General features: G+C 43.3%; 1 protein-coding gene across 2 annotated transcripts in view; it reads right to left on the bottom strand.

The window, feature by feature from the left end:
- BAIAP2L1 (BAR/IMD domain containing adaptor protein 2 like 1) overlaps window positions 1-26,723 on the bottom strand; it is a 49,277-nt gene that overhangs the window by 14,582 nt on the left and 7,972 nt on the right. The window contains exons 1-4 of one of the 2 annotated variants that reach the window (XM_081965712.1): window positions 19,310-19,547; window positions 17,238-17,313; window positions 10,618-10,704; window positions 3-64 (exon numbers count right to left, since the gene is read on the bottom strand). In XM_081965712.1, the coding sequence (XP_081821838.1) occupies window positions 3-64; window positions 10,618-10,704; window positions 17,238-17,313; window positions 19,310-19,357 (273 nt within the window). In that variant the 5' untranslated portion in view covers window positions 19,358-19,547. Of the gene's footprint in view, window positions 1-2; window positions 65-10,617; window positions 10,705-17,237; window positions 17,314-19,309; window positions 19,548-26,723 lie in introns of those variants that run through there. The other variant, XM_081965711.1, reaches the window with a different exon arrangement.

Raw genomic sequence — 26,723 nt, 5'->3', positions numbered from 1 at the left:
ACGTTTTCTTCTAGCTTGTCGTTGAGTTTCTTTTGAGCAATAGAAATCTCGATCAGGACGTGCCCTGTTGACAAACAAGATTACATTTTATTTCCGGATCCTTGGGCCCTTCAGAAAGGAAGAAAAGTCAGCACAAGTCAAATATCTTGATTTCTTTTTCAAACTCCTCGCCAAAAACAACACAAGACGCTTTGTAGGAATCCGGCTTGGGGTATGAGGAACTAGGTTGGTTTTCTTTTCTTGACAATACATTTTACAAAGACAATAGTTCCTTATATACTTTTAAAATATACCCCAAAACTTCCAACTTAAAAAGGCGCTATATATCTTTGGTGCAGCAGCTGTCAAAAAAGCCAACACAGTTCTAGGCTCCATCAACAGAAGGATAGAATCAAGATCACGTGAAGGGTTAATACCGCTTTATAAGGCCTTGGTAAAGCCACAGTTGGAATACGGCATCCAGTTTTGGTCACCACGATGTAAATAGTATGATGAGACTTTAAAAGAGTGCAGAGAAGAGCAACAAAGAGGATTAGAGGACTGGAGACTAAAACATATGAAGAACAGTTGCAGGAACTGGGTATGTCTAGTTTAATGAAAAGAAGGACTAGGGGAGACATGATAGCAGTCTTCCAATATCTCAGGGGGCTGCCCCAAAGAAGAGGGAATCAAGCTATTCTCCAAGGCACGTGAGGATAGAACAAGAAGCAATGGGTGGAAACTAATCAAGGAGAGAAGCAACTTAGAACTAAGAAGAAATTTCCTGACAGAACAATTAATCAGTGGAACAAGTTGCCTCCAGAAGTTGTGAATGCTCCAACACTGGAAGTTTTTAAGAAGATGTTGGATAACCATTTGTCTGAAGTTGTGTAGGATCTCCTGCTTAAGCAGGGGGTTGGACTAGAAGACCTCCAAGGTCCCTTCCAACTCTGTTATTCTATTCTATTCTATTTTTACTCACAAGAGGTATGTTAATCGAACTCAAGGACTATCTTTATGTAATTTTGCCTTAGCTCTTTGATCCCTTAAAATAGGACTAGCTCAACCCCTCACCCTTGAATGGAAACAGGAAAGCTACTAGGAGTGGCCCAGCCCACGGTTATGCATGGATAGGTCCCACCTATTTAAATGGGACTTACACATCAGTTAACTACGGGAAGGCTTAGAGGTGAGGTCATTTACTTCTTTCAACTCCGGCATAGCGATCCCTAGAGAGAATGAAGCAATGAGGAAACGCTCCTTGGCTCATTCGGAGAAACTTAACCGAAGCCCCAGTCCCAGGGAGAGTAAAGCTCGTGAAAAGTTCATGGGTTTTAAGAGCTGATTTTAAGGTTCCGGTTACGGTCACAGAACGAGTGCTTTGCGAAATTGGGCTGCTAACAGCAACGCAAACTCGCCCGGCAGTTCCCTGTTTGCAAAGATTAACATGTCAGAATCGGGGATTTAACGTTCTGCCTTTGCTGTCTTTACTGCTGGTACACGGATACAGATACATTCAGGAAATGAACAATGAATTTACCTGGCAGAGCGAGGTTGGGGAAAAAAAACCTGCTCTATAATTTATTTTGCTTCTCGATAACATACAGTAGCAAAGAGCAACAGCACTTATATACCGCTTCACAGTGCTTTACAGCCCTCTCCAAGCGGTTTACAGAGTCATCATATCTCCCCCAACAATCTGGGTCTTACCGACCTCGGAAGGAGTCGGTCAGGATTGAATTGCTGGCAGTGGGCAGAGTTAGCCTGCAATACTGCATTCTAACCACTGCGCCACCACACCTAATCAGCAGTAGCTTTTACACTTATATACTGCTTTATAGTGCTTTACAGCTCTCTCTAAGCAGCTGACAGAATCAGCCTCTTGCCCCCAACAATCTGGGTCCTCATTTTACACACCTCGGAAGGATGGAAGGCTGAGTCAATCTTGAGCTTCTCAGGATCGAACTGCTGGTTGTGGGCAGAGTCCGCCTCCAATACTGCATTCTAACCACTGCACCACTACGGTTTCCTTCCTTCTCATTTTCCTTCCTTCCTTCCTTCCTTCCTTCCTTCCTTCCTTCCTTCCTTCCTTCCTTCCTTCCTTCCTTCCTTCTTAGCAGACTTATATACCACTTCACGGTGCTTTACAGCCCTCCCTAAGAGGTGTACAGAGTCAGCCTCTTGCCCCCAACAACCTGGGTCCTCATTTTACCCACCTCGGAAGGACGGAAGGCTGAGTCAATCATGAGCCGGTCAGGATCGAACTCCAGACTGTGGGCAGAATTAGCCTGCATTACTGCATTCTAACCATTGCTGAAGGGAGGGAGGGAAGGAGGGAAGGAAGGAAGGAAGGAAAGAAGGAATAGCAATAGCACTTAGACTTATATACTGCATTACAGTGCTTTCACAGCTCTCTCTAAGCGGTTTACAAATGTCAGCATATTGGCCCCCAACAATCTGGGTCCTCATTTTACCGACCTCGGAAGGATGGAAGGCTGAGTCGACATTGATACAAGCTGATAATTACTTACAGATACAGAATGGCCAGTCTTCCTGAAAATATATATATATATATATATTTAAAACACCCGTAACGCAATAACAGAGGCAGAGGGGACCTTGGAGGTCTTCTAGTCCATCCCACTGCCCAAGCAGGGGATCCTATCCAGGTAATCCTCAGCTTATGACCACAACTGAGCCCCAAATTTCTGTCGGCTAAGCGAGACGTTGGTTCAGTGAATTTTGCCCCATTTTACGACTTTTCTTGCCACCGCTGCTGAGTGAAACACTGGAGTTATTAAGTTAGTCACACAGTTGTTAAGTGAATCCGGCTTCCCCGTTGACTCTGCTCGTCGAGAAGGTCGCAAAAGGGGACCACTGCAGAAAGTACATGCCTGTTGCCAAGTTTCTGGATTTTGACATCCCAAGGGGGATGTTGCAATGGTCACTAAACGGGCTGTTGCAAGTCGAGGACATTGAAATACGTGGCATTTCGAAAATCCCACATACGTCTGCGTTGAATGCACAGAAACCACGTATAAACAATTTATTAAAATTATACAAAAGGCCCAGGGGAACCTTCTAGACTTTCTATAGAGCATGCAAAGCAGATTAAATCGATCACGCTAAACGGGTGAAATGAAACCTGAGTGTTAGCCCTGAAATAAAGAAAGCGTTTGATTTTTAAGAAAACGTTTTGACTAACAAATCAATTCGCATCAAATGAGGACTTTGAGTGTTGCGGGGTTCTTTTTCCCACCCCCCTTGTGATTCAAGTCTTTATGCCCCCCTTTTTTTTCTGTGCCGCAAGCCGAGAGATTCAGATCTTGCCCAAGGCTGCCTCGGATGAGCTGGCCCTGCGTTGAGAAACTGCTGAGTAGGTGAGATCTGTCTTCTCTTTCAGGCATCCAAGACGTAAGCTCTTAAGCGCCGTGATTTAGAGGCGATTGCCCTTAAAGAAACAAACTCAATCAAAAAGCGTTTTGCTGACTTACTGGCAATACTTATAAAACGCCAGGAATGGATTGATCAAAGTAACAGACTCAAGAGTTGGCTTGTGATCTTAACTTTGCATTAATATTCCTATAAAGTTCTTATAAAAAAAACCTTTGCTTTAATATTCTACTCTCAGTAGAAAAAAAATAATCTATTTTGCAATGCTCCTACCTAAGTGCGTTCTCTCTCTCTCTCTCTCTCTCTCTCTCTCTCTCTCTCTCTCTCTCTCTCTCTCTCTCTCTCTCTCTCTCTCTCTTTCTCTGTGTGTGTCTCTCTCTGTCCTCTCTCTCTCTCTCTCTTTCTCCCTCCCTCCCTCTCTCTTTCCCACCCTATTGATTTATTTGTACATTTCTTACAGAATGTTTAGTAATTTTATATTGGGAACTTAAAACTCTCTGCAGTTGACAAACTTCATACCGCTATTAGGGAAAGAATATCTGCAAATATTTGGAGGTTAAAAAAACACGTAGATGAATGTGGAATCCCAGTTATAGGGGGAGAAAGATGAATAGATGATAGATAGATAGATAGATAGATAGATAGATAGATAGATAGATAGATAGATAGATAGATAGATAGATATAGTAGATATGGTAGTTAAGGTGGAAAGATGGAAAGATACATATGATAGGTAGATATAATTGATAGATAGATAGATATAAAAGATAAGTAGAAAGAGTCAGATAAATAGATTGATAGTTGACAAATGATAAGAGACAGATGGATGGATGGATGGATGGATGGATGGATGGATGAAAAATGATAGATATAAGGTAGATGAAAAATGATGGAGATATATGATAGATAGATAGATAGATAGATAGATAGATAGATAGATAGATAGATAGATAGATAGATAGATAGATAGATGGTGGATGATATAGATGATAAATATAAATAATAGATAATTGATAGAGAGTAATTCCCCAAACAACAACGACCACCTTCCTAAAACAAAGGCTTACCCAACACAACTTCAACACAATGAAACACCTTCAAGGCAAAAAGACACCCACTGAGCTGGTAACAACCCAAATAGCCCATCTGCAGGTGCTGAAGCTTTTTTTCTTCTTGCCAGAGGGTGTGTCATTTCGCACAATGCTGCCAATGCATTCTAAGGTGGTGAGTGTGTGCCCTTGAACACACTTATCTAACCTATCGCCATTGCTTGTTGTGGGGCGTGGCGATTTCAAAAAAAACGAACTGTTTTCCACCATTTCTTCCAACCGAAAACCTTGATGGGGTTGTTCTTAACCACGTTATGGGGCCAGAGTGTTGTGGCCTGCAAGCGGATTCGGGCAGTGAGGAGGTTGGGGAGGGACATGGCCAGTCCTGGAGTCTGGGGAAGGCTCGGATGAGGGCTCTATGTCGGAGGCAGAAAGGGGGCCAGGGCCATCTGACAGTTATCAGCTGCCTTCAGAGTCAAACATCAGTGAGGCAGAGGAACAGCTGGAGCCTGTTCCCAGTGTGTGTATGCATAGAGTTGCCAGATGAAGGGAACAGCTAAAGAACAGGGGTGAACTTGGGAGTAAGGCCACAGGTGGAGGATGAATGGCCCCTCCCAGAGGAAATAAAAGAGGAGCAAAAGGGGAGGGGAGTTTGCAGGAGACAATCAGTTCGCTTAATTGGTTCGTGACTCTCCGAGGCTCCTTGCCAAGGTCTGCAGATATCAGCCTGGCAGCTCTCCAAGTCAGATAAGGTCTGTGACTGTAAATCCTCCCTTGAAAGACTTTGTTGGATGCAAAGGAGCAGAATTCACAGTCAATTAATAAAAGGGGCTTTTGTCGGGGACCAGGAGTTTGCTTCATGCTCTTGGGAAGCCTCGGTCAGAACACAAGTCATCCATCATATTCACTGCAACCTTTGAACTGTGATTCTCTCTGGCAGTTCTTCCTTATTCTTTCTCGGTTGTGTGTGGGGAGATTCGCAAAGGGAAGAAAATGTGACCTTTGATTAGCTAATCGTGATTAGAAACAGGATGTGGTTAAAATCTTGGAATTCCTGGCTGGTGAATCTCAGGGGAAACCAAGGAAAGATAAGCCCTCCATCTCCAGCCTGTCACAATACACAAGACGAATTCCTCCAGGGCTGGAGGAATGAGGTGGGGATGGAGGACGGAGTCATCTCTCTTGAGGCTTCGTGTCCTATCATGTTGCTTCTCTGTCTAGGCAGCTGTCAAGGGAAGGCACGGAAGTTCAGCAGCCTTAAAACATTTTGGGTCTCAAGAGGATATGACGACCGGCACATTACAGGTAGTCCTCGATCTTACAACAGTTGGTCTAGGGAGCGTTTGAAGTTACGACGGCACTGGAAAAAGGGACGTGACTGTTTCTCACACCTACGCCCATTACAGCACCCCGTAATTCCATAATCAAAATTTAGAAACTTGGCAACTGACCCATATATTATTTTTTACTACCGGTTCTGTGGCTTGGTGGGTGTGGCAGGGGAAGGATTCTGCAAAATCTCCATTCCCACCCGATTCTGGGGCCAGACAAGAGGTGGCATTTGCTGGTTCTCCAAACTACTCAAACTTTCCGCTACCAATTCTCCACAACCTGTCAGAATCTACTGGATTTCACCCCTGGTTACAATAGAATAGAATGGAATGGAATAGAATAGAATAGAATAGAATAGAATAGAATGAGTTGGAAGGGACCTTGGAGGTTTTCTAGTCCAACCCCCTGCCTAGGCAGGAAACCCTACACCACTTCAGACAAATGGTTATCCAACATCTTCTTTAAAACTTCCAGTGTTGGAGCATTCACAACTTTTGGAGGCTAATGGAGAAGGATCCACGATTTTTCTCTGACCAGGGATGAATGACCAACATAGAGTAAAATTCATGTCAGACCTTTCGATCGTTCTGTCCGTAATGTTGGCTCCACTTCCTGCCTATCCAACATATAGAACCAAAATAAAATTTGTCCTTTATGCTCAGATGGCCATTAAAAAAAAAGAAAAAAGAAATCTCATCACAATTTCGAGAACAGACTGGGAAACGAAACAAGTTTTTCCACTGGCCGAATCCTTGGCAGAGCAAATCCGTCAGCGATAAAAACTGATTCAGTGGCACAATTAGGATTTGGCTGCTATGTGGGATCCTTGTACTTTTTTGGGCAGATGGAAATAACGGTGGTTTTTTTCCATTTAAATCACCCGCCTTGCGTAAACGTATCGCCTGCTTTGTCTTCTGTGCAAGCCAGTGCAAATATTTGCCTAATGTTGAAGGGCAAAATCAATTAGGCTTCTTCTCAAAACAGAATTCAGAAGCTAACTTTTAACCGTCTGGAACAAAGAATAAATCTTGTGGAAAATTGTAGAGTGACTTCATGCACGTCTATATTATCCCCCCCCAAACGGTTCCCCTCGCACACATGTGCTAGTCGTTCCCGACTCTAGGGGGCAATGCTCATCTCTGTTTCAAAGCCGAAGAGCCAGCGCTGTCCAAAGACGTCTCCGTGGTCATGTGGCCGGCATGACCAAACACCAAAGGCGCATGGAATGCTGTTACCTTCCCACTAAAGCTGTTTCCTATTTTTCTACTTGCATTTTTACATGCTTTCGAACTGCTAGGTTGGCAGAAGCTGGGACAAGTAATGGGAGCTCACTCTGTTATGCGTCGCTAGGGATTCGAACCGCTGAACTGCCGACCTTTCTGAGTGACAAGCTCAGTGTCTTAGCCACTGAGCCACCGTGTCCCTTTATTATCCCTAAAGCCTGTGCAATTCTTCCTTCCAACTGTGGGCAAGTTATTAGTAGATAAATCTGACCCGCGTAACTTTCATTACAATTATTTTTGACCTAAAGAACAAATAACAAATAAAAGCATAAAGTGCTTTTTTTAATAGAAAAATAATTCTATTTTTTTTTTGAAAGTGGAAAAGAACGTAGATTTCCACTGACTTTTTAAAATTAATTAATTGTATAAAACAAGAGTTTAAAAAACACATTTTGGTTCAGAGAGCATGACAATCGAGATGTCCAAAAGATTAAAATCCTACGAGAAACTTGCATTCTATAAATGAAAGTAAACAATTGTGTAACGTTATAGTAAAGGTAAATAACAGTCTACGCTTTCTCACAGTTCTCTCAGGACATGCTACCAGGAAGTTTTTATCTTACTTCATACCTAGGCAGAAAAATAGCTCAGTTTTTTTTTCCAAATATTGATTTAGAAAAAGCATTAATGTCAATATATTTTAAGGAACTCGTCATTCTTGCTGGATTTATATAGCCACAAAAAGCAGCAACACATCATACACCTATCTATTCTCTCTCTTCCTCCCTCCCTCCCCCCTCTCTATATTCTCTGCCCTATCATCCATCCATCCATCCATCCATCCACCCACCCACCCAGCCACCCACCCACCCAGCCACCCAGCCACCCAGCCACCCAGCCACCCATCCATCCATCCATCCATCCATCCATCCATCCATCCATCCATCCATCCATCCATCCATCCATCCATCCATCCATCTATCTATCTATCTATCTATCTATCTATCTATCTATCTATCTATCTATCATCTATCATATTCTACCACCTATTGTCTGTCTGTCTGTCTGTCTGTCTGTCTGTCTGTCTGTCTGTCTGTCTGTCTGTCTGTCTGTCTATCTATCTATCTATCTATCTATCATCTATCTATCTATCTATCTATCTATCTATCTATCTATCTATCTATCATCTATCCATCCATCTATCATATTCTATCACCTATTGTCTGTCTGTCTATCTGTCTGCCTGCCTGCCTGTCGTCTGTCTGTCTGTCTACCTACCTACCTACCTACCTACCTACCTACCTACCTACCTACCTACCTACCTACCTACCTATCTATCTATCTATCTATCTATCTATCTATCTATCTATCTATCTATCTATCTATCCACCTACCTACCTAAATCATCCATCCGTCCGTCCGTCCATCCATCCATCCATCCATCCATCCATCCATCCATCCATCCATCCATCCATCTATCTATCTATCTATCTATCTAACATCATCATCTATCATCTCTGTCTGTCTGTATGTCTATATCTCCGTATCTCTATCTTTCTCTCTCTCTTCCCAAAGTTATATTCTTTATTAAAAAACTTTGAACTGGTTCAATGAGAAACATAAGCCACCAGAGGGAACGAAAATTCTTTTACTTTACCTGGGAACAAAAAACTCTTTTATTCTACCTCTATTTAGCTACCCAGCACATATAAAGGCGCATCAAAGATTAACTCCGCAGAGATTTAAGGCAGAGATCTTAAGATTCCTTGGGAAAACAGCTAGACGCAACCTGAACTTAACCATGATTAACCTTCCATTGTTTTTTAAAAAAAAGTAGGAACAAGCCCACCTGATTTAAGGATGGCCTGCTTTGAGTTTTGAAAGTTGTTTGAAGGGGCTCATTTGCAAAGGACTAAAAATATGACAGTGCTTCGTTCAAACAGCTTTGACCTTTTGTATTTCTTTTTTTTTATTACAGCCAAGGACATTATCGGAAATTAACTTGGAGAGAATCCAGAGGCCGTCTTTTCAATGAACATTAAAAAAAAAGAAAAAAAAAAGGAGAAAGTCCTACTAGAACTTTTAAGGTCTATTTTAAGTCTCTATTATAAAACCATCGTGGTGACAGTCTTCCAATAATTTGTACCGTTTCGGTACAGCCGGGGGACAAAAGCCGATGCTACTTATTACATGGCATTGTTCACCGGTTTCGCTCCTGGGTGGTTGATTTATTTTCTTCAATAAACCCTTTTTGCTCAAGAGCGGGGAGCTATTGTGCCTGTCGTGATCTTGGCGGAAGGAAAGAGAATTGCTCGAAACGATCCCACAGGAACGAAGGCAATCTCTCCGCTCCGTAGCATGGGGGACATCAGCAGAATAATACGTTTAATATAAAAATAAATCAGAATATAAGACTCTCTTCGGGGGGGAATGACGAGGGGCTAGGATGTCCCAAAGGTGCTTTTTCCATAAAGCAACTGGACTTTCTTGGGGGGGGGGGTGTTCCCCCCCTTGGAAAACGTTTTGAATTTGGAACTTTGATGTCATTATATACCAGCTGATAACCCGGTGTTGCCCAGAACAAATTGCCCCTTACTGTTCGTTTGTTTTAAGAACCAATCCTCCTTATCAGAGGGAGACTCCTTTTGGAGTACTGTGAAGCCGTTACCATGGCAACTCCACTATTTTGTACAGTAGAAGCCATTGTAAGGCACAACAGGCTGTATCTTAACAGAACCTGAATCCAAAATGCACACTGTCAAAAGTACTATGATTTGACACTATAGATATAATTCATTCCTTTTCATTTCAACAGCCCAGGTGTTCCAGTGTTATGTTGGAACGCATAGAAGATGTCTTTGTGGTCATGTGGCTGGCATGACTAAATGCCGAAGGCGCACGGAACACGGTTACCTTCCCGCCAAAATGGTCCCTTATTTTTCTACTTGCATTTTTTACTGCTAGGTTGGCAGAAGCTGGGATAAGTAATGGGAGCTCACGCCGTTACGTGGTGCTAGTGATTCGAACCGCTGAACTGCTGACCTTTCTGAGTGACAAGCTCAGCGTCTTAGCCACTGAGCCACTGCGTCCCTTGCCGCTGTTTTCTCGAGCTTGGGATTAAGACAGTGCTGGATTGCTGATGCCAGAGGATTCATGCATCGTGATGAGCTGGATAAAAATTCTGCTGAAAGATGTATTATCTCCTCTGAAGGTGAATAAAAGAGGAGAGCCAGTTTGATTTAATATTCTTAGGCACCAGATGAGAAATTGAGAGACTGTGAGTTCTAATTCTACCAGTCTCTTCTTGAAAACCTCCAGTGAAGGGGCTTCCCAAGACTTCTGGAGGCAAACCGTTCCACTTGTTAATTGTTCTCAATGTTTAGGAAATTCCTCCCTAGTTCCAGGTTGCTTCTCTCCTTGATTAGTTTCCATCTGTTGCTTCTTGTCCTGCCTTCAGCTGCTTTGGAGAATAGGGTGAACCCCCCCTGTTCTTTGGGGCAGCTTCTTAAGATATGGGTAGACCGCTATCATGTATCACTCTATCAGTTTAGAGGCTGCCAATTTAGCCAAGTTTTAAAATACCAAGAATAGTTCACTGTCAGGAATCCTGCGGTTAGATATGATTTATTTGGTGTACTTACCCAACTCTTTAGACACAGGTGAAGCAACAGCAATATCCCCTATTTTGGCAATGCCGTCATAGTAAGCTCTTCCAGCAAAGACCATACCTAAAGGAAGAGATGAAAATGAAAAAAAAAGAAAGAAAAGAAAAAGCTTGCGTTAATTGTTCTTGGAAGTAGTGTACTTAATCGTCAATTAAATATATATTAAATATAGCCACTTTTGGCTAAGGCATCAGGCTAGAAACCGGGAGACTGTAAGTTGTACTTCCGCCTTAGGCATGAAGCTAGCTAGGTGGCCTTGAGTCAATCACCAGGAGACTGTGAGTTCTAGTTTCACGGTACACATAAAAGTCAGCTGGATGGTTTTGGTCCAATCACTAGGAGACGGTGAGTTCTAGTCCCGCCTTAGGCATGAAAGCCAGCTGGATGACTTTGAGCCAATCACCAAGAGACTATGAGGTCCCGCCTTAGGCATGAAAGCTGATTGGGTGGCTTGGGGCCAATCACCAGGAGACTGTGAGTTCCAGTACGCCTTAGACAGGAAAGCCGGCTAGGTGGCCTTGTGCCAGCCACTCTCTGTCAGCCCTAGGAGGGAGGCAATGGCAAACCACTTCTGAAAACACCTTGCCAACTGAACCGAAGAAAATAAAATATTATTGACAAGTTAACCTTCCCCAGATAGGGATGGATTATTAATCTATTATCCTGAATATAAATCTGAAGTTGCCTTCTGACGTTACATGCTACTTGGTCTACAACAGGTTTTTTTTCCTTCCAAACTTGGGAAGTTGAAAATGCATGGACTGTAATTCCCAGAATTCTCTTAGCCAGCCGGGCATACGACAAAATCAAGGACTACCTGCAGAACATTTTAGCCAAAATGAAATGGTTGCTTATTCAGCCCTTGAAATGGGCTTCCTTTCCCCATTTAAGTCATTCGAAATCAAGGCTTCAAGCTGGTTAAGATGGAAGGTAAAGGTAAAAGTTCCCCTCGCACATACGTGCTAGTCGTTCCCGACTCTAGGAGGTATTGGTGATCATCTCCGTTTCAAAGCCGAAGAGCCAGCGCTGTCCGAAGACGTCTCCGTGGTCATGTGGCCAGCATGACTCAACTCCGAAGGCGCACGGAACGCTGTTCCCTTCCCACCAAAGGTGGTTCCTATTTTTCCACTTTAATTTTTTTTTCGTGCTTTCGAACTGCTAGGTTGGCCGAAGCTGGGACAACTAACGAGAGCTCACTCCATTACAGGGCACTAGGGATTCGAACTGCCGAACTGCAGACCTTCTGATCGACAAGCTCAACGTCTTAGCCACTGAGCCACTGCGTCCCTAAGATGGAAAGAGCTTAATCCAATTTACAGTTCTAACACTCCCTTTCCCCTCGTTCACGAACGGAGAACAAATGAATTGGACGTAGTCGTGTTTGCTAAGCAACTGGGTGCTTTTTAAACATTTACGAGAAACGGCTCCCACAGAGTAGGAAGTCTATAATTTTCCTATTCAGCCAGAGTGAAGATTTGAATCTTTCTGGAGGAAGGTTCTACTTCTGCTTCACATCAAAGCCGAACCAGTTCAACATTTTAATGAAGCCCCAGCGCAGCTGGCTTTGATACTCTCCTCTGTTCCTTATTTTCATATCCCGTCTGCATGTGATATTAATTTATTAGAATCATATCTTGCCTTGTTAGTTCAGGATCTCGGCTGCTTCCTCTTACTTGCTCTGCCATTAATAACCCTGGGAGGTAAGCTGGACAGAGGGAGGGTCCTATAGGTAGTCCCTGACTTACAGCCATTCGTTTAGTGACTCTTGAAAGTTAACAACGGCACTGGAAAAAACCTGACTTACAACCAATCCTCACATTAACAACTGTCCTAGCATCCCCACAGTCAGTCTCATGATCAAAAATTTGGGTGCGGATATTGCATTTCATCCTGTTCTGACTGAAGCTTCCCGAGAGCAGGAAGCCAACTCCTTGTCCCGACAAAAAACCCTTTTATTAATTGACTGTGAATTCTGCTCATTCATATCCAGCAAAGTCTTTCAAAGGAGGATTTACAGTCACAGACCTTATCTGGCTTGGAGAGCTGCCAGGCTGATATCTGCAAAGCTTGGCAAGGAATCTTAGAGAGTCACCAACCAATTAAGCGAATTAATGGTCTCCTGCAAACTCCACTCCCCTGACGCTCCCCTTTTATTTCCTCTGGGAGGGGCCATTCACCGTCCACCTATGGCCTTACTCCCAAGTTGACCCCTGTTCTTTAGCTCTTCCCTTCGTCTGGCAATTCTGCGCATGCGCAGACTGGGAACAGGCTCCAGCTGTTCGTCTGCCTCACTGATGTCTGACTCTGAAGGCAGCTGATAACTGTCAGATGGCCCTGGCCCCCTCTCTGCCTCCGACACAGAGCCCTCGTCAGAGCCTTCCCCAGACTCCAGGACTGGTCCATCTTCCTCCCCAACCTCCTCACTGGCCAAATCTCTGCTGGCGGCCCACAACTTTGCCATTTCTATGGCAAGAATAATTCTGCAACAATAACGACAAGAAAAAATCAGTTCTTTTACTCTTAAATTTTCCCAGCCAGATGCTGACAAAAGAAAGTCAGTTGGGGAAGTTAGATTCGGTTAAGGCAGGGGTGTCCAAACTTGAGAACTTTAAGACTTGTGGACTTCAATTCCCAGAATTCCCCAGCCAGCCATGGCTGGCTGGGGAATTCTGGGAGTTGAAGTCCACAAGTCTTAAAGTTCTCAAGTTTGGACACCCCTGGGTTAAGGTCACGTGATTTGTTTTGCGACTGTACTGATTAAAAACTACAGGTGTTAAAATGGCCATAAAATTGGGCCCGGTCACATGATGATTTGCTTTATGACCGTTACAATGGCGGTCATAAGTTGAGGATGCCAGTCGAGACCGCTCAGGCGACAGTGGGCGTCTTGCCAAACAGCCGAAGGCATACAAATAATTTATTTGCATAGGTTGCATAAATACCCTGCATTATATTGAAATGATGCCATTGGCAGGGCTTTCCTTAAACAAAGCCCAGGGTTAAATTAATGGATGCAAATGGTTCTTTCATCCCTCTCCATCGTGTTTTAATTTGCTACTTTTCCCCAAAAAGCTGTTTTGAGTGGAAAAATATGTCTTGCAGGCGGACTGGAGCAAAGCCACATGTATTACATCTGACAAGTTGCCTTCAAAGTCCTGAAATTACACCACGAGGAAGAAAAAAAACAAACTAAAATTATGTGCATCCCAAACAAGACCACCGTCTCTAAGAATAGACCGTCTTTCGAAATGATGCCAAAGTGGGCTAACTTCAGTGATCAGCCAGCAAATGGGATCTCTCTTTCTCTTTCCGGCCCCCCTTTCTCCTGTCTCCTGCAGCCCCTTGTGGAGCAAATGAATTGCAAGTGAGACCCCAGCACTGACACAATAAAAAGAGAAATTGGAATCTAACTGTTGGATCTAACGCTTGCTTTCGTTGGCAGAGGAGAAATAAGCTTCAAAACAAGTCAAAACAGCAAAAGTATAGCGATCTAGTCAAGCGGTTAAGACGCTGGCGGAGAAACCAGGAGACAGTGAGTTCTAGTCCTGCCTTAGGCATGGAAGCTGGCTGGGTGACTTTGGGCCAATCACCAGGAGACGGTGAGTTTGAGTACCACTTTAGGCATAAAAAACCAGCTAGGTAACTTTGAGCCAATCACCAGGAGACAGTGAGTTCTAGTCCTGCCTTAGGCATGAATGAAGGCTGGGTGACTTTGAGCCAATCACCAGGAGACAGTGAGTTCTTGTCCTGCCTTAGGCATGGAAGCTGGCTGGGTGACTTTGGGCCAATCACCAGGAGACAGTGAGTTCTAGTCCTGCCTTAGGCATGAATGAAGGCTGGGTGACTTTGAGCCAATCACCAGGAGACAGTGAGTTCTTGTCCTGCCTTAGGCATGGAAGCTGGCTGGGTGACTTTGGGCCAATCACCAGGAGACAGTGAGTTCTAGTCCTGCCTTAGGCATGAATGAAGGCTGGGTGACTTTGAGCCAATCACCAGGAGACAGTGAGTTCTTGTCCTGCCTTAGGCATGGAAGCTGGCTGGGTGACTTTGGGCCAATCACCAGGAGACAGTGAGTTCTAGTCCTGCCTTAGGCATGAATGAAGGCTGGGTGACTGAGCCAATCACCAGGAGACAGTGAGTTCTTGTCCTGCCTTAGGCATGGAAGCTGGCTGGGTGACTTTGGGCCAATCACCAGGAGACAGTGAGTTCTAGTCCTGCCTTAGGCATGAAAACCAGCTTGGCAACTTTGGGCGAATCACCAGGAGATGGTAAGTTCTAGTCCTGCCTTAGGCATGAAAGCTGGCTGGGTGACTTTGGGCTAATCACTAGGTGATGGTGAGTTCTAGAACCACTTTAGTTATGAAAGCTGACTGGATGACTTTGGGACAATGACCAGGAGACTGTTCCAACCGTACATATGAAAGTCAGCTGGGTTACTTCGAGCCACTGATTCTCTCAGCCCAACCCAGTGGTGGGATTCAGCCGGTTCGCACCAGTTTGGGCGAAATGGTAGTTGCAAGGAACCACCGGAACCGCCCAGCCCCTCCCAGGAGTCTCCACACGGCCCATTTTGGATGCCAAGCAAGTGCAGGGGCTGCGTGGAGCTCTGAGAGGGCAAAAATCGAGGCTTCCAGGAATCCGAAAATGGGCTTGTTTCCAGGTTCCGGAGAGCCTTGGAGCCCGGAGGAGGCTGTTTTCGTTCTCCCGGAGGCTCGGGAAAAGCCTCCGGAGCTTGGGGAAAAGCCTCCGGAGCCTGGGGATTAAAAAAAAAGAACATCAATAAAGGCCCAGTGAAATTCTCTGCCGTAGCAGCGGGTCCAGTTTGCATGAGAAGGGTGGCTCTTGGACTTTCTCAGACATCTACTCCACGTGGGTGGCTACTGTTTTAATTTTGGGGGAAGCGGGCAGCTGTGGTTTGCTTTTCTTTATTTTAAAGCTACTGCGGAACAACTTTGGATCCCTGACAATAAATAAATAAGATCTCCATAAGATCAGCAATGACTCATCTTGAGGTCAGCGTGTTGTTATCCCTTTGCAACGGAGCTCACCCAACTCTGCAGCCCATAAAATACGTTAAGCTGCTGATGCGTCAAGATTTTCCTATAATACAGGAGGGAGGGGAATAGCTTTTGCCAATATTTCATACCTGGTCACCTGGATGTTTTTTTCGAGTGACCAAGTTGATTTCTTTTTTCTTTTTTTTTGCAAGCCTCATAAAACTTTAAGGGATGATGGCAGAGAGTAGACCAAATATTTATGGTCAGAATGAGGAACCCGCAAAGATGGTTGAGCTTTCTATCTTCAAATATAACCATTTGCGTTCCTCGTTTGGAAAAACATTCTTAAGCGTTTACCCCAAATGACTGATTTCTGCAGGCATTTTGGATGAAGGTTCCCCTCGCACATATGTGCTACTCGTTCCCGACTCTAGGGGGCGGTGCTCACCCCCGCTTCATAGCCGAAGAGCCAGCTCTGTCCAAAGACGTCTCCGTAGTCATGTGGCCGGCATGACTCAACGCCAAAGGAGCACAGAACGCTGTTACCGTCCCACCAAAGGTGGTTCCTGTTTTTTCTACTTGCATTTTTTATGTGATTTCGAATTGCTAGGTTGGCAGAAGCTGGGACAAGTCACGGGAGCTCACTCTGTTACGCGGAGCCAGGGATTCGAACCTCTGAACTGCCGATCTTGGAGGTCTTCTAGTCCAACCCCCTGCCTAGGCAGGAAACCCTATACCGTTTCAGACAAATGGCTATCCAACATCTTCTTAGTTGCTTCTCTCCTTGATTAGTTTCCACCCATTGCTTCTTGTTCTGCCTTCAGGTGCCTTGGAGAATAGCTTGACTCCCTCTTCTTTGTGGCAGCCCCTGAGATATTGGAACAATGCTATCATGTCTCCCCTAGTCCTTCTTTTCATTAAACTAGACATGCCCAGTTCCTGCAACCGTTCTTCATATGTTTTAGTCTCCAGTCCCCTCATCATCTTTGTTGCTCTTCTCTGCACTCTTTGTAGAGTCTCCACATCTTTTTTACATCGTGGCGATGTTTATATTTATACCTGTTATCTTGTACATGTTTGACAAACTAATAAATACAATACAAATACAACGGCACTGGACAATGGGACTTATGACCGTTTTTTGCACTTATGGCGATGCAGCATCTTGATGGTCACGCGATTAAAATTCAGATGATTGACAACTGATTCATATTTATGACGGTTGCAGTGTCCCGGGGTTGCGTGATCCACTTTTGCGACCTCCTGACGAACAAAGTCAAATGGGGGAAGCCAGATTCACTTAACAACCGTGTGACTTACTTAACAACTGCAGGGATTCCCTTAACGACGGCAAGAAAGGTCGTGAAATGGGGCAAAACTCACTGAACGGCTGCCTCACTTTGCAACCGGAATCTTGGGCTCAATTGCGGTCGTAAATCGAAGACTGCCTGTATTTCACTGCAAGGCAGCTATTAGATTTTCAAACCGCAAAATCAAAAAATCAACCAATTTCGTTGTGTTTATTTTGTACAATGACAATAAAGACTACGCTTAAAAAATTGACAATATAGACACATTAAATGTGTAATGGAGACTTACCGTTAACGGCTTTTTCATAGTTTTTCCCCAGATTAATTAAATTCCGCAGCCCTGGATTGAATTGTTCCATAACATTCTGAGGAGCAACAAGAAAACGAGAGATGGAGTTAAGGTCTTCCCTTAAATTAACTGAAAATTCTAGCTATTTTCTAGCCCTGTCATTTACGCTTTAAAAACACATGTAGAGTTTTGACCCAGCGGCTTTTCAAGCTTGCTAAAAAGGATTTTGGAGTCAGAGAAAAAAAATATTGCTTCGCATTTTGACATTTTACGTATTTATAAAACTGGCGGCCTGCTTTTCATTATAATCACCCCAAAATGTGATATCCAGATTCCAGCCCTGGAAGATTTTTAGAAGAAGCTGGCTGGGGAATTCTGGGAGTTGAAGTCCACAAGTCTTAAAGTTGCCAAGTTTGGACACCCCTGTCCTAACCAATTAATCTTAAGTTTAAGGACAATAATAAAACAGAATTAATGCGGACTCCGCAGAGTAAGGATATTTCTTAAATCTGGTTTGTCAACTTGCTCACATTCTTAGCAAAAAGCCAGGATGAACCTCAATCCGAGAGTGATTAAAAACTTTCCAACAGTAGGAAGTTGCAAGAGACTTCGGGTTAATTTTTTACCCGTCTACTTCAGAATACGTATTTCGTGATTGTGGTTTTTTTAAAATCAAAATAAAAACTTGCAAAGTGTCCTTTTGAAACAAAGAACTATCATGTTACTTTAAACATAATTCTTTACACGGAGGGGGGAAAAAAACCCACAAGGAAAATAACAACACAGTTACATCTGCGACCTGATATGTTTTTAAAAGAAAATGAACCGCTTTAAAAGGAAAACAGTTTACATAAATTAAGGAAGAATGCGAAGGTTGCAATGAGTGTAAACACAAACAGAGTTAGCAAAACGGATTTAATGTAATCTGATTCCGTCTGGCTTCAGATAGGATAGCACTGCAGTTCCCAGAATTTAAAGCATCAAAGCTAATTTAGCAAACCCTTATAATTTTAGGAAATATAGTTTCCAAATCTGGAGGAAAGCATTTAATATTGCAATTCGTCTTAAAATAGCAAGCCTGAATGGAGTTGGAGATTTCCGTCAACTCTTCCTCCTCCTTCTGTGACCATAAAGTTGATCTTAAACTACTCACTCCTACGCAGCGGGCATGTAAAATACAACAGGGTGAAAGTATTTTAGGGAAGCTCTTCCTTATTGCACTCAACTCTCACACCTACTGGCCTGAAACACCTGGACGAGTCAAATGTTTTGTCAACCTTGTTCCCCAATCTTGACAACGTGAAGATGTGTGGACTTCAACTCCTAGAATTCCCCAGCCAACCATGGGGGATTCTGGGAGTTGAAGTCCACACATCTTCACGGCTGGGGAATTCTGGGAGACGAAGTCCACAAATCTTCACGGCTGGGGAATTCTGGGAGTTGAAGTCCACAAATCTTCATGTTGCCAAAGTTAAGAAACATTAGAATATCAAATAACAGAGTTGGAGATCTTCTAGTCCAAACCTTTGTTCAGGCAGGAGACTCTACACCAGGGGTGTCCAAACTTGGGAACTTTAAGAACTTTAAGCTGACTGGGGAATTCTGGGAGTTGAAGTCCACAAGTCTTAAAGTTCCCAAGTTTGGACACCCCTGCTCTACACCATTTTAGACAAATGGATATCTAACATCTTCTTGAAAACCTTCAAGAAGAGCACCCACAACTTCCAATTCCACCGATTAATTGTTCTCCCTGCCAGGAAATTTCTTCTTAGTTCCAGGTTGCTTCTCTCCTTGATTAGTTTCTATCCATTGCTTCCTCTCCTACCTTCTGGTGGTTTGGAGAATAGATTGACTCCCTCTTCTTTGTGGAAGCCCCTGAGATCTTGGAACACTGCTAACATTGCTTTACTCCATTTCACTGTTGCTTCATGTACACCTGAATAGGATAGAATTCTGTTCTGTTCTGTAGTAGAGTAGAGTAGAGTAGAGTAGAGTAGAGTAGAGGTTAGAAGTTAGAAGGGACCTTGGAGGTCTTCTAGTCCAACCCCCTGCTTAGGCAGAAAACCCTATACCATTTCAGACAAATGGGTGTCCAATCTCTTCTTAAAAACTTCCAGCATTCACAACTTCTGGAGGCAAGTTGTTCCATTGATTAATTGTTCTCACTGTCAGGCAATTTCTCTTTAGTTCTATGTTGCTTCTCTCCTTGATTAGTTTCCACCCGTTGCTTCTTGTCCTGCCCTCAGGTGCTGTGGAGAATAGGTGGTCTTCCCTCTTCTTTGTGGCAGCCCCTGAGATCTTGGAAGACTGCTAACATTGCTCTACAGCAGGGGTGTCCAAACTTGGGAACTTTAAGACTTGTGGACTTCAACTCCCAGAATTCCCCAGCCAGCTGGGGAATTCTGGGAGTTGAAGTCCACAAGTCTTAAAGTTCCCAAGTTTGGACACCCCTGCTCTACAGCCTACCCCATTTCACTGTTGCATCACATACACCTGAACAGGATGTCTTCTCTTAGCCAATCCTATTTCTCAGCAACTGTTCTGAGATTCGCTGGGTAAACACAGATCTTGGCTCAGTCTTGAGCCCAGGGAAGGCAAAAACTGGCATAACCCTCTGGGTAAATATCATAGAAGACATAAAATAATCTTTCGAATGGTCTTGAGGACTTTGGCCTCTGGTTCAAGTGGATCACTTCAAGAAGCCACTATTGTGAAGGAGCCAACGGGACAGAAATCAACTCTGCACCTTCATTTTTGAAAGTGCCAACAAATAGTAGAGATGACAATTTTTTAAAAAAAATTAAAAAAACTTTTTATTTTGTTTATAGTTGTTTTTTAATTTGTTGATCTTTCTTCCTTTCTTTTTTGCTTTCCTGCTTCCCCCCTCCCTTTTTCTCTAGCCAATTCTAGCATAAATCCCATATGCAGTAATATTCAGATTCTTCTTTCTCTTTTAATTCTTTCGTGAGCCTATCCATCTCTGCACATTCCAATATATATATTGCCTGCATGGTCTTCTGTGATGAGCCGAAGGACAGAAAGAGGGAGTAATGACCTTCCTCCCATGTTGTAATGCAAATACATACATACATACATACATACATACATACATACATACATATATATATATATATAACATTTTCTTCTGTTGGTGTGTAATTATTTTTTTATTTTATTTTTTTGGTGCACTCGCCAGGATGAAATAATAAAATATGACGTTGGGAAAATAATGCGAGGACTTGCCTTTCCAGGTCACAAAATACAGATTTTAAGCCCATAACATTAAAAAATAATAGAGTTTTACTTTACAGTTAGTCCTCAACTTATAACAGTTTGGTTAGTGACTGTCTGAAGTTATAACAGCACTGAAAAAAGGGTCGCTTTTTCACACTTACAACCGCTGCGGCATCCCCATGGTCCCGGGATCAAAATTCAGATATTTGACAACTGACTCACGGTTATGACGGTTGATCCCCCTTTACAACCTTTCTGACAAGCCAAATCAATGGGGGATCCAGATTCACTTAACAACCGTGTTATGAACTTCATAACTGCAGGGATTCACATAACAACAGAGGCAAGGGAGGTCGTAAAATGGGGCAAAATTCACTTAGCAACTGTCCCGTTTAGCAAGATAAATTTTGTGCTCAGCTGTGGTCGTAAGTCGAGGTGTATCTTTCTTCTAAACCAGAAGAACAACTGATCTGCTGCAAAGCATTAGCCTCAAATATTCTATTTAGTTTTGACTATATCAGTCTGGTTTTAACGTAGAGCCCCAGAGGCCTTCTTATAAAACCAAAAGGATCAGGGGGAGCTTAATTTTTAGTATAGCAAAGTAAACCTGAGATATACACGTGCAGTTTACAGATTAAAGAGTTTTTCCTGCCCTTTGAGTATTGTATTAGAGAAGGTTTTGTTGTTCAAACAGAAATCCCTCGCTGAAAACTTCACCTTTGTTCCTTAAGACACGACACACACACACACACACGAAATGATAGTTGCTAGCTACCTTTGACAACAATCTGGGAGGTCTGAGGTTGCTAGTTTTAAATTCAGTTTTGAACTCTTCAAAGGTAAAGGCAAAGGTTCCCCTCGGACATGTGTGCTAGTTGTTCCCGACTCTAGGGCGCAGTGCTCATCTCTGTTTCAAAGCCGAAGAGCCAGCGCTGATGTTTCCGTGGTCATGTGGCTGGCATAACTCAATGCCAAACGCTGTTACTTTCCCACCAAAGGTGGTTCCTATTTTTCTACTTGCATTTTTTTACCTGCTTTCGAACTGCTAGGTTGGCAGAAGCTGAGACAAGTAATGGGAGCTCACTCCGTTACGCGGTGCTAGGGATTCGAACCGCCGAACTGTCGACATTTCTGATCAACAACTCAAGTGTCTTAGTCCCTACTCTTTATGATCCCTTACAACACCTTATCTAAACCGATTAATCCATTAAAAAAAAAAGTTTGCAGCAATGCAGTAGTCCAAACTTAGAGGCACATATTTTAAAACGGCCCTTGCAGAGAGAGGTGTAAGTTCTAATATTGAATTAAGGCCCCTGGTTTAACGATACCGTGTCTTTAAGTTTTTTCCCCCTCTCCTTCCGTTCTATGATGTGTCCGATTCTCGGATACTGCCTGGACGGGTCCCTGAAATTTTCTTGGCAAGGTTTTTTGGGAAGTGGTTTGCCATTGCCTCCTTCTTAGGGCTGAGAGAGAGTAGCTGGCCCGAGGTCACCCAGCTGGCTTTTGTGCCCTAGGCAAAACTAGAACTCTCCATCTCCCAGTTTCCGGCCTGATGCCTTAACCCTTACACAAGGAGTGTCAAACCTTGGCAATTTTAAGATTTGTGGACTTCAACTCCCAGAATTCCCCAGCCAGCCATTTGTGGACTTCAACTCCCAGAATTCTCCAGTCAGCCATGCTGACTGGGGAATTCTGGGAGTTGAAGTCTACGAGTTGCCAAGGTTGAGAAACACCGCCTTGCAGTGAACTAGGGCCCAATAGTCCCCAGGAAATTCAATGCAATAAGTTTCAAATTCCCCCCCTCTATATATTTTTCATTCTTTTCAAAGTATGTGGGAGGAATGTTGTGCAACCGGAATAAATATCTTCTGATATGAAGCCAATAAAAGGGATTGCATGTTAAGTCAACTGGCACTCGGCCCTGTGAGGAGAAAGGAGTCACCCTTATTTCCTTTTACAGCTCTCGGTACCCCCCCTGGGACTTGGAGAAATTTTGTCATGACTACTGATCTTGGAATTTATATGGTTTGTGGTGATCGGGGCACTTCCTTCTGTCCTTGCAGAGAATAAGGAAAGTGGTATGAATAGCAGACTAAGACTTGGAAGGGACCTTGGAGGTCTTCTAGTCCAACCCCTTGCTCAAGCAGGAATATGGAGACGTGCAAATTCAATTGCCAATGAGGAAACCATTTTTTTAAAGTCCAGAATGTCCCCCAAAATTTTCAAAAATGGCTCAGGCAGACGCCTCTTTTAATTCACTGGTGTATAAGGATATAAATAACAGAATTAGAGTTGGGAGGGACCTTGGAGGTCTTCTAGTCCAACCCCCTGCTCAAGCAGGAATACGTAGATAGGCAAGCTCTATTGACAATAGGGAAACCATTTTTTAAAGTCCAGAATGTCCAAAAAATGTTCAGAAGTGGCCCGTTCATTTACTGGAGAAAGAGGTTTAACAAACCAAGTTTTAATATTTTGTTCAGTGGTGGGATTCAATTATTTTTTTTACTACTGGTTCTGTGGGCGTGGCTTGGTGGGTGTGGCAGGGGAAGGTTACTGCAAAATCCCCTTTCCCTCCCACCAATCAGCTGGGACTCGGGAGGCAGCGAATAGATGTGGGCAGTGCCAGTCATAGGTGGCATTTACCGCCTCTCCGAACTACTCAAAATTTCCGCTACCGGTTCTCCGGAATTGGTCAGAACCTGCTGGATAGCACCTCTGATTCTGTTATTACAGCCAATCTCAATAAAAGTAGATTTGGTTTTCCAGTGAGGTGGATCTACCAAGGCTTTCTGCCTGATCCACAATCATCTGTGCAGTCCTTGGTGCTTTCTGAACTTAGTGGTTTATTTGTAGACTTTTCATTACCGTACCAGCTAATGTCATCGGTGCGCGTTAATAACCATCTCCTGTTTTTCTAAGCCCCCTGACCTTATCAGGGACTTTAAATCGGTGTTTCCCAGCCTTGGCCAACTTGAAGATGCGCGGATTCAATGTCCAGAATTCCCCACCTGGGGAATTCTGGGAATTGAAGTCCACAGGTCTTCAGGGTTGCCAAGGTTACAATACAATAATACAATAGTAGAGTTGGAAGGGATCTTGGAGGTCTTCTAGTCCAACCCCCTGCCTAGCCAGGAAACCCTATACCGTTTCAGACAAATAGCTATCCAACATCTTAAAGACTTCCAGTGTTGGGGCATTCACAACTTCTGGAGGCAAGCTGTTCCACTGATTAATTGTTCTCACTGTCAGGAAGTTTCACCTCAGTTCTAAGGACCTCAGTCCTAAGTTCTCAACTAGGTTGAGAAACACTAGCCTAGAAAATAAAAGCGGCTTTTCCCTGGCACAATTTAAAACTTTCTGGCCTAAAGGTCTTCAATAAAATTTCTGTCTGCTGCCTGAATACATCTGCCCTACCTTTGCTCGCCTGGTTAAGCAAGTTCTGTTGACGCAAACAGTCGTTCCATGCCTTGCCAGCTCCTGTCGGACTTAATGTTGTCGCTTGGATTTTTCTAAGGAGCAAATATGTCAGCCGTTCTGTCACCATTTCCCTGTCAATAATAAATGCCCAAAAGGAGAATTCGCAGTGGTCTGGTTGCTTCAGGGCTTCAAATCTAAGTTCTGTTGACCTTGAACGATGATGGAATTCAGGGAAGAGAATCGAAGCCAAGGGTGTTATTTGATTTAGATCAAGTTGATTTAAATCATGATTTAAGCCAGAATTTAAATCGTGATCTTTATCCGGCAGCGGCTCATCTTCTAACCTGCTGTTGAGTCACCGACAGTCCCAAAATTGCAGCCTAAATGCTACCTAACTAAGCTCCTTTTCATGCTGAATAAACTAATTTATGAATGTATCTTAAAGAGAAAACTATCTTTAGGTATGTTTTTACTCCAAAAGCATTTTATTAAAATAAATTTAATTTTAAAAAATCCATGTTCCGCCAGGCCTTCCTGTCCTCTACCATCTTCTGGAGTCCATTTAAGCTCACGCTGACTGCTTTAGTGACTATGTCCAGCCACCTCCTTCTCTGTCCTCCCCTTCTTCTTTTGCCCTCCATCGTTCCCAGCATGAGGCTCTTCTCCAGGGAGTCCTTCTTCCTTCTCATTAGGTGGCCAAAGTCTTTGAGTTTCCTCTTCAGGGTCTGGCCTTCTAAAGAGCAGTCAGGGTTGATCTCCTCCAGGATTGACCGGTTGGATGGCCTTGCAGTCCAAGGAACTTGCAGGAGTCTTCTCCAGCACCAGAGTTCAAAGGCCACCATTCTTTGGCGCTCAGCCTTCCTTATGGTCCAACCTTCACAGCCATCCATTGCAACGGGGAAAATCATATATGCACTTTGGTTGGCAGGGTGATGTCTCTGCTTTTTAGTATGCTGTCTAGATTTGCCATTGCTTTCCTCCCCAGGAGCAAGTATCTTTTAATTTGTTGGCTGCAGTCCCCATCGGCGGTGATCTTGGAGCCCAGGAAAATAAAATCTGTCACTACCTCTAACCCTAACCCTGACATCTGACAGGTCTCCAAAGTAAATTTACTCTCCAGAATCCACAGAGTTCCTTCTGACTTTTCCCCTCCATCTTATCATAGTTTGGCCTGCTGAATTAGCAGAGGTTGACTGAATGTTGGCTTGTGTCAACAAGGCACAAGTAAATCCAGAACTAAACAAGGGCCCGATACCCTAAGAAGGTTTGCCTGAGCAAGTTGACATTAGCAAAAGAGGTTATTCAAAAGTGAAGAGGAAAAATACTTGGATTTTTCTGGAGATGTTGCCGCTTGAAAGCAGCCCTACAGTCATCGGAAAAAAGCTAGACCGTGTGAATTTCCACGGGTAGGGACTTCTTATTGTTGTTTATTAAAAACCAGCTGATAACCTGGGGTTGCCCAGGTATTTATTTATTCTAATCCTGAATTAGACAGGATTTCTAATGTTGGATTTTCCCCCTTACCAGAAGGAGCCCTCGTGGAGTACTGTGAAGCCATTACCATGGCAACTCCACAGCACTGTACAGTAGAAGTCACTTTAACGCAGTACGGTAGAAGCCACTTTAAGGCACAACAGGCTGTATCTTAACAGAACACAAACCCTGAGGGGTGTTAGGGCTGTTTTACCCCCACAGTATTTGTTTCCAGAGAGTAAGTCATCTGTGTACCAAGTTTGGTTGAAATTGTTCGAGGCATTCCAGAGTTATGCTGGAACACACAGACAGACAGACGCACAGACAGACACACACAGAGCCATTTTAATATATATATAGATAATAGATAATAATAAAGGTGGGATAAAATTAAATACATAAAAAGTATTTTTTATACTGTAGGTAGTCCTTGACCGTGGCAGTGTCCCCGGGGTCATATAATCCCCTTTTGCGACCTTCCGATGAGCAAACTCAATGGGGAAGTCAGGTTCGCTTAACAACCGGGTACGTAACTCCTCAATCACTCCGCAGTGATTCACTTAACAGCAGAAGCAAGAATGGTCGTAAGATGGGGCAAAACTCACTTAACACAGGGCTCCCTTAGCAACATCAATTTTGGGCTCTGTTGCGGTCGTAAGTCGAAGACCTGTAAATATCCCAAACGCCATCACTCTGCTAAACAAATAATTCCCTCACCACTGTCAAACTATTCACTAAGTCTGCATAACTATTACTATTAGTCTTCTCATCGTTCCTATCACCCATCTCCTCTCTCTTATGATTGCAGGACTGTAAATTTGTTGCTTGTATCCTTACAATTTATATTGATATTGTTTCCTGATTGCTTATTTGTACCCTAGGACTATCATTAAGTGTTGTACCTTATGATTCGTGACGAATGTATCTTGTCTTTTTATTTACACTGAGAGCATCTGCACCAAAGACAAATTCCTTGTGGGTCCAATCACACTTGGCCAATAAAGAATTTAATTCTACTATCTAATTTGGGAAAAATGGTACAAATGGCTAGATGATAGAAATAGGAAATAAGAATCTAAAACATATAGTTTGTAGTATAGAAGTAGTAGGAGTTAGTGATAAGAAGGTAGGAAAAGTAGGATTTACAGAAGTAGAAAAAGGTATTTATTAGTAGAAGAGCAATAAAGGCCATCTGATACAAATAACGAAACATAGACTGATGAGCAAAACAGTAAGAAATAATAGGATGATAAGTGTAAAAATATACACAGATGGATTGAGAGGGGCAAAAAAAAAGTTTGTAAAAATGCACCGATAAATATCTGCTGTAAGAAGGAACGGGAAGTTCTAATGTTACTTGTA

Source organism: Natrix helvetica (assembly GCF_964273705.1).
Source record: "Natrix helvetica genome assembly, chromosome: 13".
NCBI classification, from domain to species: domain Eukaryota; kingdom Metazoa; phylum Chordata; class Lepidosauria; order Squamata; family Natricidae; genus Natrix; species Natrix helvetica.
The sequence above is the reverse complement of the archived record's forward strand: the minus strand, read 5'-3'. Positions and strand labels throughout refer to the sequence as shown.